Source organism: Eretmochelys imbricata, chromosome 27 (assembly GCF_965152235.1).
Source record: "Eretmochelys imbricata isolate rEreImb1 chromosome 27, rEreImb1.hap1, whole genome shotgun sequence".
NCBI lineage: Eukaryota > Metazoa > Chordata > Testudines > Cheloniidae > Eretmochelys > Eretmochelys imbricata.
The window spans coordinates 9,970,311-9,988,037 of NC_135598.1; the positions used below are offsets into that span (position 1 = coordinate 9,970,311).

Here is a 17,727-nt window from a genome sequence, read left to right on the forward strand (position 1 = left end):
CCGTGCTGCCCATAACAGAAACAGTAACAGCAAATGGCCTTTTGCATAGAGCAGGGCTCCGCACAACCAGACAGCCAATGAAAAAAACAAACCGGCTTCCCAGAGATGAAAATCTTCACCTTAGATTAAAACTACTCCGTGCGCTTTCAGCCTGACAAATTGAGGCCCTTTGTTCGCCTTAGCCCAGGTCCCGCAAAGGCAGGGGCAAAACCACCTTTCCCCTCCCCTGGACTCCACCTGTGTGCCTCACCCTGACACCCACGCCCTGCGGACACCAGGAAACTGGATGATGACCGTTTTCTGCAACAAGCACCAACTTCATGGCATTGATAGGGCTCTGGAGGGCCCGAGAAGGGAGGTCAGTCTCCAGGCCCATTCAATATGCTGGGTCGCTTAAAGGCAGTGGGCTACATTCATGAAGAATCCTCGGTGCCGTGGGAACTTTCCCTGCAGAAATGTAGGTGCCGAGCAATGCTGGTCACTTACAGAGTACGGGGGCAGTTGGGCAGGGGTTTGTGAATCCCCGATTCTGGGATTTAGGTGCCTGAAGTGGCAGGTAGGTGCCTAAGACCTTTCGTGAATGTAGCCCAGCGTGTCCTTTATCAACAGTTCTTCCCCAAAATGCTACAGCTGCACTAATGACACTACAGGGCACAGCTGGAGGAAGATTTTCCAATGTTTGGAAATACTGATTTGGCAAAAATCAGAATGTTGCTCTGGGGACCTTCTGCTGTTGTCTGCATTTCCAAGAGAAAATTATTGAAACCTTTTTGTTTTGATGCAGTTGAAACGTTTCATCTTGTATCTGATAATGTATGTTATAGTTACTCTGTAATCTCCTACACAAAACGTTTTGATAAGGTCTAAATGGAATTTTTCCCTAAATGAAATATTCTGGAATATCATCTCGCAAAAGAGTCCAAGGTTTTTACTTTATCATCCCAATGCAGAATGAAAGTAAATTTTGAAATCTCAGCATTTTCCCTGGAACACAAATACAAACAATACCACTTTCATTTTTGACCAGCTCTGCTGCAAGGCTTGTGGCTATGTCTGGACTAGTATTATTTTGGTCACGATCTAGTCAGGGCACATTTATAAACGGCCTACAAATGCTTACAAAGGGTTCATAAATTATTTGTGGATGCCATAAGCATGTTACTGACATGAGTAGAATCTGTTATAGATGGGCATATGCAGACCAGTAGGTGTTACAGAGGGTGATAAGGCATGGCTAAAAGCAACCTCCTGACCTAATGGACACTACAACAAACGATCAACCATTTAGTAAAGCATCTATCAATTTTTAATTAACCCTTTCTAGACCATTTATAAATGGAACCTTACTGTGAAAAGCATGACCATTATTTGCATAAGGGGCAGTCTCAGGCAGATGTCAGACTTTCGGGAGCTAATCTGAAAGGTTTATTTTCCAGTGGGGAGGGGGGAAACTTGCCACCTCTTTATCAGGCTTGTGTCTCTTTTAGTACAGGATGGCGGGCGGAAAGTAGGGCAGTGGGACTGCCAGGCATCGAGTGCAAGAGAGTGGTGCCATCTCACCCCAGGGTGCCCGTAGACTGTCCAGATGATGTCTTGGATCCTTTCCAAGTCAAGGTTCCCGTTCGTGACAACTGTGTGCTCTGGTCCTACAGCCAGGGAAGAAGAGAGAAAGAATCAGTGGCTGCCAAGAGAGAACAAACCCTGAGAAGCTTGTTTACAAAGACTCACCAATCCGGGGGGGTTTCCCACAGAGAGGTACAGCTGTGTGTGGCCAAGATCATTCTGATTCTTAAGCCTTGTTGAAACGAGGGATATTTGCGCTGGATACCAATGCAAACCCATAATGCAGACACACTGCATGGGCGCAAAACATGGAGATTTTTCCAGTGCAACTAGCCCAGGTAATTTACCAGTTGCAGTGGTACAACTGTGGCAGTGCAAAAAACCCTCCAGTGCTGCCAGGGCCCTGAGAGAGAAACGAATTAATTTGTGCCAGGACGCTTGCAACAGTCTCCACTTCTAGATTACACAGACAACAAGGCCTTGCTGATGTAAGATGGATCTGAATGAATTCTCCCCTGACAGCTAGCTGGGAGGGGGAAAGACTTCAGAAGCAAACTGTATTTACATGAACATACCCACTCTGCTTAGATATCCAGCGGATAAAGCGGTGTTGCTCAAAGTGATCAACTCTGGCTGGTGTTGGGATACAAATCACTTTAGTACTGAATGCAGGGGTAGTGAAATGCTGTTACCAATGTTGTTGTCATTACTGTATGAATAAAGGGGAGCAGAACTGTGCTTAACCTGTCCAAAATGAGGGGGTCCACCCTCAGCTGAAAGCACCTTGTTAAGCCAGGGGCTCGAATGCCAGCGCCCTGTGAAAGAAAGAGAGTTGGGGACAGGTGTCTCAGCCAGGAGGTGTGGCCTCTCTCTAAGGGTCCTCCGTTTGGTTTAACCTGTTCCTCTCCACTGTTCAATGACAGAGCTAAACAGGCTTCATTAGGAACCTCTTTGTTATGTTAAAGTGCTCAAATGAGAGCTGAAATCACCTGACATGGGGCAATGTTTCCGCCCAGCCTGCAAAGAGCTGAAAATTACCAAGAGACTGACCTGCAGTAGTCACAGCAGAAGAGGCAGGTGGCAGCAGAAGGTGGCTGACAGTCAATGAGTGGGCTAGTGAGGCAGTGAGCAGAATGAGCAGCTGGCGAGGCAACATGCAGCTGGTGAGGAACCACAGCTGGCGGGGCAGCCAGGCGGCAAGGAGCTGCATCTGGCAGGGTGGCCAGCCAGAGCAAGTGCAAACAAGGTGCCTTCTTCCCCAGGTGGGAGGTGAACTCACACAGATGCATCTCTAAACCCTGGGCCCCCTCTGACTGGGACAACCACTGTGAGTGGGGTATGGTGAGGGAGCAGTGAGGGGCACAGAAAAGGAACTGTTGGTTGTAGAACTCAAGAACATGAGGAGGAAGGCTCTGCCCCACACACTCTGGGGTGGGTGTCCTGCTCATAGTTTTATGATTATGAATCCTGCTTGTGGCATTCTCCCTGATTAATGTCGGATGACTTCCCTCGTTTCATTAAACGTTTCTTTTCTACCCTCAGACTCTGTGCTTGCGAGTGGGGAAGTATTGCCTCCAAGAGGTGCCCAGAGTGGTGTATAATTTTCCCAGGTCACTGGGTGGGGGCTCAAGCCATTTCTGTGTTGTATTGTTGAAAAGGAACCCCTAGCTATTGAACCTGGCCATGGTTGCTGCCAGCTCCACCTGGCAGCAGGGTTACACTAATAATAATAATGCTTTGTATTTCCTGTATCTTTCATCAGAGGAATATCGTCAGACATCACCAGTGTGGTGCTCTGCTCTGTCCAATGTTGATAACAGTCGGCTGAGTGGGTGTGTTCCCTCTATGTGCTGGCCTGGCTCTGCGCAGATAGCTGGAACAGCAGACCCCAAGAGAAACCCCAATGACCACAGATGCCGATAAGTTACAAAGGCACCCATCCAGGTTTATTGCCAAACGAAACACAGTCTCTAGCTCTCCGGATCAGCTGTCTACAGTTCTGCTAGTAAATATGTGCTCCCTGACAATGGACTGGCTCAGTCAGTGGCGGGATTTACCACTGCCCCCCAGGCCAGACAAAGACAACCCCTCAGAGGTCCATTTTTATACACAGATACAAACAAGTTACACCTCACTCCTGACGTATTGAGCTACGACCCCTCTACATGTCCAGGTGCCGCCTATTACCTTGTACATGTTGGTTCAAACAAAACAACTCTATCCATCATATTATCCTTTTAACCCTGTCTTTAGGATGGGTCAGCATGTTCCTGTTAGCTGAGGGGGAATGTGCTTGTGCTGGAGTGTTCTGGTACCATCCTGGCACGTGTTTACACCACTTGTGCCCACTACCTTTTAGGTATGTGTGTTTTTGCAGCATCAGCCCTCTTCATGCCAGATTCTGTGAGCAGGGCCTGCTTCTTGCTCACAGCTTAACTTTGTTTTATATCAGCAAAGTCTTGCCCGTTACTTTAGCTCAGGCCTTAGGCCTCATACCAGGCCTCTGAAAAAAGGACTACAAAGCGTTTTACAAACTTTCATGAATTCTCCAACCATCCCATGCCACCTTCTGAGGGGCAAGAGTAAAGTGCTTGGCCAAGGCCACAAAATAAGCCATGGCAAAGCCAGTGCTTAGGCTGGGGTAAACCTTTATGGAGCTAGTGGGTGTAACCACCGCCCTTCATTTAAGATAGTACTAAGAAACGGTTAAGCTCCTTTATAGCAGCCCCCACTCCAAACATGCAAGTCTGCCCTGGAAATAGAACTATGTGAGCAGAGGGCTTTGCTGGTGATCTTTTGGGGTAAGGGGGTGTGTATGTGAGAGAGAGATGAGACAAGGCAAGAAAGCACACAGAAGCAGACAGAGCTACACACACAGCCTGGACAAGTACAGTGGGGAGCTGGCTAAAAGAGGCTTGGGGCTGTAATCAAAGAAACTATCTCCGGTTGTTTGGTTCCTGCAGTGTTCATGGAATCAGGACTTTGTAACTACACAAGATTGCATCAAAGGGCCCCTGACTCCAGCTGGAACAGCCTACAAGACCCCAATTTGTGGCTAGCTGCTTGGGTCAGAAGGGGTGGCACTGGAAAATGGGTTCCAGGAGTCATGATTTCCAGCTGTCTCTCATAGCCAGCGTGCTATGCTCTCAGCCAGAGCTGGGAATGGAATCCAAGACTCCTGAGGTCCTGCTCTAGCTAGCAGACTATACTCCCTTGCCCAGGACCCCAGAATTCCCGCTCCCTGACCTAACCAATAGACCCTACTCCCTCCCAGAGTTTGACATAGGAGTCCTGTCTCACAGGGCTCCTGCTACACCACACCACCCAAGGAATCCAGAGTCTCCTGCCATGGCTACACAGGTGTAAAGTAAGTTAGACGGACAACTACAGCGTCTTTCAAGTGCAAATGCTCTCCTCCTTTAACTGTCACAACCTGCAATCTTGTTGCTTCGGAGCAGCAGCCCTGGCAGCGCCAGTAATAGGATGAAGTCTTTTTTCCCCTGTTACCAACAGGCAAAACATCCTAAAATATTAATACGCATTTCAGAATTGCCACTCTCCTCACTATGCATCACTGCATGTTCTTTTGTACCCTGCCAGCACCGAGTGCTAGATCAAAACGAAACAGGACATGCTGTCAATCCACTGAGGAGGTTACACAGCTGCAGCTGCTAGGAGACACACGGTGAAAGAGACAAGGCCAGCAAGCCAATGCACCACTGGTGAGAAGGCTCTCAGGAAAGACGCCCCCTCAAAATGGTGAGCATTGGCACATGGTGCATCACTCCCTTTGCCAGGCACTTTTCCAGAGGAACAGAGCCCAAACTTTGTAACATTGGGCTGATAGTGTCCTACACCTTGTTACACATGAACGCAAAAGGCCGGGTTTCCCCTGGGGTAACTCCACTAAGCCAGTGGAGCAACAGCAGGGGCAAATCTGGCCTCTTGATCTGTTCAGACTCTTGTTCACTTTCTCGGGACATTCCTGCTGAGCAAGGCACTAGGGTATTTCTGAACCTGCCGCCCCGTATTAGTGCGTGACTCCTCTTATAAAGTGTCGTGCCTGCCGGAGTGCAGCGAATGAGTTTATCTGAAAGGCTCAGGAGGAAGATGTAAGAGTGGAAAAATTTTCCTGTCACTTGGCCTGAGGTCTAGAATAAAACAAGCAGGCCAGACAGCTTGTCCCAAAGCTGGGATTGGATGGCTCAAGCAGTTGGGATACAGAGCCAGTGACCTCCGAGTTGGAATTAAGTCCATGTTCTAGTGAGCAACCAAAAGGTCTTAGCATCCAAGAGCTGTTCAGGGCCCAGTCTGCTCTGTTTCAGCCCAGCTCCCGGTGGACAAGCATCCATGCGATCAGCAGAAAGTGGCTCTCTCAGCAGAGAGCCAAACTAACAGGATCAAGAGGCATGAGCTGAGGACAAGGTGGAAAAAGGTTGGGCCACCATATTGACAAGATTGGGTACATGGCTACACATCTTTCTGTGGCTAGCCAGGCTGTAAAGCCACGCAGCCAGCATCTGTCACCAGTGCCACATTCACCTGCCCTTTAAAATATTTAAAGGGAAAAATAATACAAACTGGACAAGCCCAAACCCTAAGAAAAATGCTCCTACTCCGGTAAATGCAGCATTTTACTAGGGGCCAGGAGCCAAGAGAACATTAACCCACAGGCTACCAGAATTAGCAAGAAAAAAATGGATCAGAACCATTAAGCAGCTGATCTAAAGTCAATGGGTGGGGGAGGGTCTTTCCATTGACTTCAATGGCTTTTGGATCGGGCCTTAAGGAACAGACTGTCACATGAATTCATGCGCAGCCAGTACGTGCTGATGCTTTGACAAGATGGCCATTGGCATCGCACGGGGAGCTGAGCACATCAGAAGATCTGGCCTTTATTTAGCTCCCTTGACGGAAGCGAAGCTCATTGGGAAAAAGTCTGACATCTGCCATGCACAAAATAGCACCGAGAAGGTCCTTCAGACCAATGGGGCTGATCACTTAGCCACAGGGAGCAGCAGAAAGCATGCAAGAGCTGGGTGGAGGAAGCAGCCCTTAGAGCTGTGGTGAGCACGCTGCTGAGAAAGTGGAGGCGATCGTGGGAAAAGAGAGCCCGAGCAGACAACTTCCCGTGTCTGCATTAAGCTAGCTATGGCAGTTTCGATCTCGGGTGGTTACGGTCGTCTCAGATCGCTGGGCACCTAGCTGATGAAACCCTCCTGCATGGGGATTTTTTTTTTCTTTTGGTTTCTTAAAGGTGACTCACAAAAGGAGAAAAAAATAGGGCTTGTTGTGGCACTTTTGCTGCGTTCAGAAGAGATACCAGAAGGGATTCAGACATCTTCTCCGCTGAAGAACTCGCTGGGCAGCTGGAGAACTGGGAGGATTATAACACTACAGATACCAAGGGAGTAACATCAGGGTCACCGAGAGAAGAAAGGATTTTTAGTCGGTGTCTCAGAACAACAACAACAAAGTGCATAATGGCTATTGAATTGTAAACCTGGGGGAGCAAAGCTCCATGGTAAGGGCTCAGCATCTCGCCCCCCGACTCCATTCAGGGATGAGAAAGTGACATGCACGCATCTCTGAGGCATCCAAGAAGTTCTCCATCAAAAACAGGGAAGGCAAAAAAAATAAAATAAGCAGCAGCAAAAAGAAACCCTTGCAGATCATTTTACTACGTCATATAAAAAGGCGGGGAAACGGCACAAATCCATTTTCTTTTTCTTTGGCAAATGATCTTTACCAACAGAATCTGAGCAACACATGCCTGGGAGACAGAAATGCAGCACCCAGAGAGATGAAGAGGGTTGCCCAGTGGTTAGGGCAAATAACACCAGCACCACTCTGGCTCCAGCTCCTGCCAAGGCTTCCATCTCTCATCAAGCTCTGCTCTTTTTCCTTTCAAAGAGGAAGAGGAGGGCTGGGCTGTGGTTCATCAGAGGACTCTAGCTGTCCACAAAGGAAACGCTTAGAGACGCTGTGTCTGTCTGCCTGTCTCTGCATGAGACATCAGAACTCCTGGTGTGTCTCACATACACCCACGCAACCCCACCAAACTCACGAAGGTTGCCCAAGTCATGAGAGCAAGATTTGGACTCTAGTGTTTTCTACAGCAATTTTCTTGTGACTCTGGATTGTAATGCCTGGTTAAAATCCCTTCCATCCCTTTTATTGGAACTCTGGAACGGCTGACTTAGAGACAGACATCACAAGATCCATCCCAGGTTTTATACAAGACCCTACTGCACATTGGGATTGGACGCTTTGGGATTGGGATTGTTGCGTCATTTGGATCAGCAGCAATGTTGGCTGCATTCAGGGAGGTGTGTGGGCTACTGGCTAGAGCAGGGCTCTGGGAGAATTCTGGATTCTGTTCCCACTTCTGCCACTGACTCACTTTGCGGCCCCAGGCAACTCACTTCACCTCGCTATGCCTCAGGTCTTCCACCTGTTGTGGTGGGATAATAATTCCCTACCTTGCAGGAGTGTTTGAAGGGTTAATTAATGTCTGTAAAACATGGTGGAGCCTCTTTGATCAAAGGGGAAAGTTACATACTCTTCACCATAACACTTCAACTAGCAGAAAAAGGTCTAACATGACCCAAGGGCTGGAAGCTGAAGCTAGACAAATTAAGACTGGAAATGAGGCACACATTTTTAACTGTAAAAAGAAAAGGAGTACTTGTGGCACGAAAGCTTATGCTCAAATAAATTGGTTAGTCTCTAAGGTGCCACAAGTACTCCTTTTCTTTTTGCGAATACAGACTAACACGGCTGTTACTCTGAAACCATTTTTAACTGTGAGAGTTATTAAACCACTGGATGAATTTACCAAGGGTCATGGTGGATTCTCCATCCCTGGCAATTTTTAAATCAAGATTAGATGTTTTTCTACAAGAAAATCCTCCAGGAATGATTTTGGAGCAGTTCTCTGACCTGTGCTATACAGGACGTCAGACTAGATGAAACTATGAAGAGTGAATAAAGAAGAATTCAGTGAAGCTGAGAGCTCTTTACCTTAGACTAATAGGCCAAGACTTTCAGAGGCAATGCGTGATTCAGAGTGCCTGACTTGCCAGATGTTGAGGATGGCTGATTTTCCCAGAGCAGGTGCTCAGCACTTTCTAAACCTGGCCTTTTCAGATGTGTCAAGTTGGCCTCCCAAAGAAAAATTGGAGGACCTCAAACAAAATTAATACTTTCAAACCGATGACCATACTTTTCTACGGCCGGGTGAGATTATTGTGATCATCTAGCAGCCTGACCTGCATAACACAGGCCACAGAATCTCACCCAGGGAGTCCTCCAGTGGATTTAGTCTTCCCTGCTACGTAAGCAACACCATCAATCCCAATAACTCCCAACTGAACTAGAGCCTCTCTCATTACGGAGCCTGAGTGTGGTCACTTCAAGCTCCCTGTGACCTGGGATCCATCCGGATGGATTTCACCTGGGGGGTTTATTCTGACCTTTATCCCATGACCAACATCATCCAGGGTGCTAAAGTTGAGGGGTTTCCTGTAGTAAGCTTCCAGGGGTTCCTGATATGTTGGATAGATGATTTTCTGGTAGTGGGGGGGCCTCTTGCAGACTGTCAGCGTTCCAATCTCTCGACGAGCCACTTTCTCCTTGTGCACATCTACCATCTGCAGAGAGAGACAATCGCCATCCGTCACCTTCCCCGCCAGGGCCTTTCCTCTTGGAGGAACCTCAAACCCCCATAGTTATTCCATTAAGAGGCATGAGTTTCTCCATCTGAAATTCGTGGGGCTCCAAAAGCACTCTTCCCCCTAAATGAGAGGCTCTTGTGTGGAGACCACAGGCCTGGGAGCCAGGACTCCTGGGTCCTCTTCCCAGCTCTGCAATGGTCCTTAAGTTCCAATGCCTCTCAGTGCCTCAGTTTCTCCATCTATAAAGTTGGGGGTGGAGGGGGCAGGGAAGGGTTGCTGCCTCCCGGGAAGGAGTGGTGAAACTTAATGAGGGCTTGCTCCTGAACTCCATGGTGCAGTTCCCACACTTTAATGCTGCAGGATCAGGCATGTGGGGGCAGATGCTCAGCTGAGGTAAATGGACACAGTTCCACTGACCTCAATGGAGCTACACCAATTTACACCTGCTGATCATAGAATCATAGAATATCAGGGTTGGAAGGGACCCCTGAAGGTCATCTAGTCCAACCCCCTGCTCGAAGCAGGACCAATTCCCAGTTAAATCATCCCAGCCAGGGCTTTGTCAAGCCTGACCTTAAAAACTTCCAAGGAAGGAGATTCCACCACCTCCCTAGGTAACGCATTCCAGTGTTTCACCACCCTCTTAGTGAAAAAGTTTTTCCTAATATCCAATCTAAACCTCCCCCACTGCAACTTGAGACCATTACTCCTCGTTCTGTCATCTGCTACCATTGAGAACAGTCTAGAGCCATCCTCTTTGGAACCCCCTTTCAGGTAGTTGAAAGCAGCTATCAAATCCCCCCTCATTCTTCTCTTCTGCAGGCTAAACAATCCCAGCTCCCTCAGCCTCTCCTCATAAGTCATGTGTTCTAGACCCCTAATCATTTTTGTTGCCCTTCGCTGGACTCTCTCCAATTTATCCACATCCTTCTTGTAGTGTGGGGCCCAAAACTGGACACAGTACTCCAGATGAGGCCTCACCAATGTCGAATAGAGGGGAAAGATCACGTCCCTCGATCTGCTCGCTATGCCCCTACTTATACATCCCAAAATGCCATTGGCCTTCTTGGCAACAAGGGCACACTGCTGACTCATATCCAGCTTCTCGTCCACTGTCACCCCTAGGTCCTTTTCCGCAGAACTGCTGCCTAGCCATTCGGTCCCTAGTCTGTAGCGGTGCATTGGATTCTTCCGTCCTAAGTGCAGGACCCTGCACTTATCCTTATTGAACCTCATCAGATTTCTTTTGGCCCAATCCTCCAATTTGTCTAGGACCTTCTGTATCCTATCCCTCCCCTCCAGCGTATCTACCACTCCTCCCAGTTTAGTATCGTCCGCAAATTTGCTGAGAGTGCAATCCACACCATCCTCCAGATCTGGCCCTTCATGTTCAGAAAGTCCTTTGAGAGCCTCACTAAAAACAAGCAAAGGCCCCAGCTCTTCGCAGCATTTAATCCATTCCTCTGCAGTTTCCTGAGCAGGTTTCCCCCCCCACCCCCTAATTATTTTTCTCCAGCTAACAGGAAAGTTACCAGGCAACTTTCATGCACAGGAAAAGGGCTGGCTGTCACTGAATGCTCCACACACATCCGTAGACTCCAAAAGGATAAGGATGGGGGTGGGGGAGCAGTCAGATACACACGGTCTTGCTGGGCAGAGAGTCAAACCCTTCAGTCAGCTATGGGGCCGTCTTTCCTGTGCAGTAAGGGACAGAGCCCACATGAAGTTAGCAGCTCGCTATTCTGTGTGTTAAAATGAACAGGGCTCCTGGGACCCATTCCTGCAGGGCTTTCCCACTTGTGGGGCAAAGAGGTCTTCATGCCGTTTGCCTGCGTTGCAGGGTGTGCACATGGGCTCGAAAACTGCCATCACTTAAGTACCAGTGCAGGATTCTCAGGAGGTGCAGAGCACCCACGACTCCATTCAAACTCAGCGGGAGCTGCAAGTGGTCAGCCCCTGTGAAAATCAGGCCCCACTGTCTCCCCAAAGGGATCTGGGGCACTTTGAAGGATCACCAATTATTCTTCATGCTATGACAGCACCTAAGTGGCTTGATCAGGGATGACAGCCTCACTGTGCTTGGCCCAGATACACTGAGGACGGCTGTAGCTCCGCCAATAGCAATGACTGCAGGCTGTAAGTGCGGAGCGGGGCATGTACAGTAGAAATCCCTCACATGCGGGTATCAAACCCGACTTGAGCCAACAGCAGGATTTGAGCCCCAGACCTTCAGCACTGAAAACACGAGCCTCTACCACACGAGCTAAAGGAGCACTTTCATCAGCTGCTAATATAAACCTCTTACGTGGACCAACCCCTAGCCCAGCGTCAAAGATCCACACGTTTAGCGTGGCCGACCTGTGTGCAGCACAGAAGTCATAGACGGCGAGTGAGGAGTCGGAGGCTATGTCTACGCTGCAATCAGAGGGGCGATTGCTGCACATGTAGACACACCAGAGCCTGCGGTGATCTAGCTGACTCACATAACAAGTGAAGCTGCGGCACCATGGGCATACACTCAAGCGGTTAGCCCATGTGGCTACGGCTTCTTTGCTGTTGTTATTCACCATCTAGATCAAAGCTAGCTCGGGGAGGTCTACGTGTGCTGTAGTCCCACCGCTGACTGCAGTGTAGACATACCCAGGGTGAACCACCCCCATTGTCTCTAGGCATTTCCCACCCACCTGCGCAATGCAGCAGACGTTGGCTTCCACCTGGTGGAGTTCAGTTGCATGCAGGTCCAACATTTGGAGGACGTTGCTGGCTAGGTTGCTGATCTGGTACGCGACGCTAGCCAAGGACTGGGCACTGTAAGCCATGGTCTCCTCCAGGGCTTTCCTCTTGTCTGTTGCCTGGAACAGAAAACAAAAATGTTTGGGAGTCACCCTGGCCAGACTCTGACACCATTGTGATGGCACAGTATAAGAACCCAACCGAACGGGAGAGCCAGGAGACTGGCGTGGTCTCAGGGTCCACAGGCTTCTCTGACATTCTACCACTATAATCTTTAAGATGTTTTGTACTGGAGAGGCTCAGAGACTCAGGACTTGGATACCAGCCCTTTGATATCTAGGCCAACAGTTCTGGTGTCTCAAGAGGAGATCAAAGAGGCCAGTTTTCGTTTACATGGGATGAAGAGCTGGTGTAAGGTGCAGGAGTGGACCGCTCTGAAGACTACTTGCCCTGGGGATAAACACAGCCTGGGTAGTGTCAGTGCAGACTCCTTCTCCTCCCTGTACTATCCCCAGCTGACACGTCTAGATGCTGCTCTGGAGAAACTGCCCTCTATCTCCATGGGCCATTTGTTCCTGACTTCTCTTCTAAGACAGCCAACCAGGGGGCAAATGTGACATGGACACTTGGACCTAGGAACTAATCTACGACCACCAACTCCATTCACACAGCCTGCCAATCAGCCTTCAGCTGTCAGTGGTGTAACAGACTGGCTACTGTCTATGTGAACCACTGCCCTCTGCTGGATGGATCAGAACTGCTCAGCTGTATGTGTCATAAGCCCTCTACTGTCATAGAACATAAGAATGGCCATACTGGGTCAGACCAAAGGTCCATCTAGCCTAGTATCCTGTCTTCCGACAGTGGCCAATGCCAGGTGCCCCAGAGGGAATGAACAGGTAATTATCAAGTGATCCATTCCCTGTTGCTCATTCCCAGCTTCTGGCAAACAGAGGCTAGGGACAGCATCCCTGCCCATCCTGGCTAATAGCCATTGATGGACCTATCCTCCATGAATTTATCTAGTTCTTTTTTGGACCCTGTTATACTCTTGGACTTCACAACATCCTCTGGCAAAGAGTTCCACTGTTTGACTGTGCATTGTGTGAAGAAATACTTCCTTTTGTTTGTTTTAAACCTGCTGCCTATTAATTTTATTTGGTGACCCCTAGTTCTTGTGCTATGAGGAGTAAATAACACTTCCTTATTTACTTTCTCCACACCAGTCATGATTTTATAGACCTCAATCATATCCCCCCTTAGACATCTCTTTTTCAAGCTGAAAAGTCCGAGTCTTATTACTCTCTCCTCATATGGAAGACGTTCCATACCCCTAATCATTTTTGTTGCCCTTTTCTGAACCTTTTCCAATTCCAATACATCTTTTTTGAGAGGAGGCGACCACAACTGCAAGCAGTATTCAAGATGTGGGCATATCATGAGTTTATATAGAGGCAATACGATATTTTCTGTCTTATTATCGATCCCTTTCTTAATGATTCCCAACATTCTGTTTGCTTCTTTGACTGCCACTGCACCTTGAATGGACGTTTTCAGAGAACGATCCACAATGACTCCAAGATTTCTTTCTTGAGCGGTAACTGCTAATTTAGACCCCATCATTTTATATGTATAATTGGTATTATGTTTACCAATGTGCATTACTTTGCACATGGAAATTCCCCTTTAGTTCAAAGGTTAAATGCCTGCTTGTTTTGGAGCAGGAAAATCCCATGTTCTATCCCCAGCATCACTTTGAAGTTCTGAGAGGGCAGAGTTTGAGACAACAATGAACTCCTAAACAGCCTTGGATTTGTTACAATGATTTTCAATCAGGGCCAGAGGCAGAGTTGAAAGGTCCCATAGCCCAGCCCCAGCTCACTAGCGTGATTCCTTTTACAAGGAGCAAACCGGGTGGTGTCCCTGCTCAATTAGACCCCGAGGAGGATAGTTCATAGCTGGCAAGGGGTGGGGCTCTCAGGAAGCGGAACCAACTGACTCTGCGAAGAGACAGCGTCTTTTAATTGGCATTGGGCTTAATTTTAAGATGTTTCCTTCTGCTTTCCAAATGCATCAAACTTCCTTCAGCTGCGTCAACAGAACAAGAGCAGGTCACTGACACCCATTACTCAGGGACACTTGTGTCTGCCTGAAACTACACTATTACTCCAGCCCCACCCTGGCCTTGACAGGAGGATAAAGGCAGCTGTTAATCCCCGTTTGCCGGTATTGTATCCATATTGGTCCCAGGATATTAGAGAGACAAGGCGGGTGAGGGAATATCTTGTATGGCACCAACGTCTGGTGGTGAAAGAGACAAGCTTTCGAGCTACACACACCTTCCCAGGCCTGAAGAAGAGCTCTGTGTAGCCCGACAGCTTGTCTCTTTCATCACCAGAAGTTGGTGCCATAAAAGATATTCCCTTGCTTGCCTCGTCTTGCTGTTACTCTGGACAGGGACGCCAGGGTGTTCTCACTTGGGAAGGGGAAACAAAACAGCTAGGCTACGTCTACACTTCCACCTACGTCGGCAAAACTTATGTCGCATAGGGGTGTGAATATTTCACCGACATAAATGTTTGTGTACATGGTGCTATGTCAGTGGGAGAGCTTCTCCTGCTGACATAGCTACCGCCGCTTGTGGAGGTGGTTTTTTTATGCCGATGGGAGAGCTCTCTGTACTGGTACAGCTGTGACGCTGTACCGATAGACATGGCCCTAGAATCCTGCACCCCGAGCCCAGGACATGCTGGAAATGGATCTTCTGTTCTAGATGACCTGGGTGGAAACGAATGAAGGCTTGATGCAAAGGGCTCTGCAGTCAATGGTGAGTCTCCCATTGACTTTAATGGGCTTTGGATCAGGCTGTAAAACCCCCATGTTCTGCGGGAACTGAAGGGAACAACCCAAGAGTCTTAGGTAGGCTACAGCACTGTTTGCCTGTTGCTGTGCCACTGCAAGCTGTCCTCTTCTCAAGCTAAGCAGGGTCAGGTAAGCTTAGTTCTTAGACGCAATCCTCTCGGGAACCCCTCAGCAGTGCTAGCCATTTGGTAGATAACGTTTTCTGAGTCAGTGTGTGGTCACGGTGTTAGCACACCTCCGGGGCTGGGGGTGCTGATTTTCACAGGAGAAATAAAACCAAGCGGCTGGCCATCTGTAGTCACTCAAGATCCACTTCAGCCATTGCCATTTTCACAGCAGTGCAAGTGCTACCCTTGGTGTCCTGCCCAAATTCCAGCCCGAACAATTACATTCTGTGTATTGAAATTCCACCTCTATTTTCAACTAGACACATTGTAATTCTTCTCTTTGTGCCCTGAATGGTTGTGTGGTACCATCTGTGTTCCACCCCAGAAGTGGCTGCATTTCAGAGTGACTAGTTTAATCCCTCAAACCAAGAGTTTGTACATCCCTTTAGAATCCACATGGACCAAAGATGGTTAAGACACACTGGACTTTGACTCCGCACACCAGGATTAAAATCTTGCTTCTGCCAGAGACCCTCTGTACCTCAGTTTCCTACCTATAAAATCAGGATAATGCTCCCCTTGTTTATTTGGATTGTAACTGCTTTGTTAGAGCACCCCTCAACGAGAGCCCTGATCTCAGCTGAGGCTGCTAGGTGCTACCACAATGCAAAGGAAACAAGAATAGATACCAAGATCGTTCTCCACTCCCATCTGGAGAAGGGAAGGAGGTGGGTTTTAATTCCCAGGTCGAACATGGAAGGGAACAACGCTGCAATTTCTTCAATGAAGCAGTCACAGAAGAAGACCGCTGCTCACCCAGGAGCTATCACTGAAGCATTGTGGCAGTGACTAAGCCAGAAACTGCAAAGCCAAGGCTGCCGCTTGCGGCTCTTGGGGGTTCTGCTATTTCACAGGTGCATGAGCTGAGCACAGAGTTTCAGCTTTTACCTCTGTGTTTCCTGACACATGATTCTTGGTGTCACCACGCGGAACAATCCCCCTCCCACTGAATCTCCACCCCCTCCTGCCCCAGTTGTATGTGAATAATTGGTCACTCTTCCCCTTTAAAAACCTATCTAGAAATTAACAAAGGGAAAACCTTATTAGGGTGGATCCAGTCTTTATTGCCATATAGTACAGTGCTTATACTTACAGATCATCAGGATGGGTTGTCATTAAGACTGGATGTGGAGACAGAAGATCCAGGTTCACTCCCCAGCTCTGCCACCCACAGACCCTGTGACCTTGGGCACATCACTTCACCTGCCTGTACCTTAGCTCCCCATCAGTAAATGGGGGTAACGCTTTCTGCTTAGCTAAGCTCATTGAGCTCTAAAGAGGAAAAGTGCTATATAAGAGCTACATATTATTATTGTGCTAGGCACTCTGCAAACACACAGGGCTTGTCTTCACTATGGAAAAAGGTTTGTCCTTCACTCAAGTTAGCTAGTGCAAGGTAGAAGCCTAGTGACGAGAAGGCAAATGCTACGTCTCACAGACATTTGCAGGTCAAGTTGAAGACCAGGCTCCCCTGGGGTCGGATTTGAGTTAAGAACATACCTTTCCCCCCTATGCCCCACCACAGTGAAGACATGGTCTCTCTGCACCTCGGAGCTTACAATCTAAGGACACAAAAGACACCAAGGCACAGCAGATGGAGTGGTTTCCCTAAGATGACAGAGACCAGAATCCAGGTCTTCCAAGTCCTGGTCTCTCCAAAAGGTAAGATGATTTTCTTTCCTTCTTTTTTAACTCTGCACAGACAGCAATGTCTGATCCTTTGCATAAGAGTCTCTGAAGTTTTCATGCCCCTAACAGCATGCCCAAGATCTTTGCACCTGCAGCCTCATGATTCTGCCCCTCTTTGGCACATGCCCAATCAAATTAGGGGAAGCCCACCACATGCCCAGCACACATTCTCCCCAGCCCCTGAAGACCTGCTGCAGTACCATAGAGCTCGGGGTGGTGTGTGGGGGCAGACAGCATGCACCTACCTGCATGTAGTTGTTCTCACAGTAGTCAGCCACTTTGTGAAGTTTGCTGTAATTCTCCCTCAGGACTTGCCTGGCAGAGGGGATTTCATGCTGCTGAAGTTTCTGCAGTTCAGACATGCTGCTGCTTTGCTCTGTTCCCACTTCCTTCTCTGAGAGAGCTGCTGTCCTAGCCTGGGGTTTTGAACCTTGCAGCTCTCAGACACGCTGGTGCAGTCATTGGCTGGGGAGGAGCTCAGTCACACTTCAACTGCCTTCAGCAGCAGTGACCCTTTTCCTTCGCATTTCACATAGAGAATGGAGGACCTCAGTCATCTGCCTCAGATTCACTATGCACTGGTCACTTGCCCAGTCATCTTGGGGGTTAATTCAAAGACACCCGACTTCCAGCCCCTAACACTCTGCTAACCACCCTTGGTTCCTTGCATCCCAGCCCCTGATCTGGAGGCTGACTGATACAACGAGAAACCAAGGTGATCGGAATAACTCAGGAAACTTAGGACTTGCCAGGAGAGGAAACTATTATTTTAGCCCTGGGTCTGTTTACTGATTGCTACAAATGGGTTCCCACGTTCTGTAGGACAGAGGGATTGCAACATGCACTGGGCTGCAGCAAGGAGGAAGCTGGTGTCAAACCATTGATCTGATCCTCTTGGGGAATGGGTGGATGGAAAAGGAGCAATGGAGGCAGGGATATGGAGACAGCCACCAGACATGCTCATGGGAAGCTCTGGGGACCAGGCGAGAGAAAAGCAGCAGCGATAAAGGATGTGAGTCATGTTCCCGCTGGCAGAA

The 17,727-nt window shown here is 48.6% G+C and overlaps 1 protein-coding gene across 2 annotated transcripts in view; it reads right to left on the reverse strand.

The window, feature by feature from the left end:
* The window catches only part of ABI3 (ABI family member 3), a 51,130-nt gene extending 34,013 nt beyond the window's left edge, over positions 1-17,117 (reverse strand). The window contains exons 1-4 of one of the 2 annotated variants that reach the window (XM_077806061.1): positions 16,936-17,117; positions 11,924-12,091; positions 9,039-9,215; positions 1,561-1,646 (exon numbers count right to left, since the gene is read on the reverse strand). In XM_077806061.1, coding sequence (XP_077662187.1) covers positions 1,561-1,646; positions 9,039-9,215; positions 11,924-12,091; positions 16,936-17,052 — 548 coding nt within the window. In that variant the 5' untranslated portion in view covers positions 17,053-17,117. The remainder of the gene's footprint in view (positions 1-1,560; positions 1,647-9,038; positions 9,216-11,923; positions 12,092-16,935) is intronic. The other variant, XM_077806060.1, reaches the window with a different exon arrangement.
* Positions 17,118-17,727: the final 610 nt, after the last annotated feature.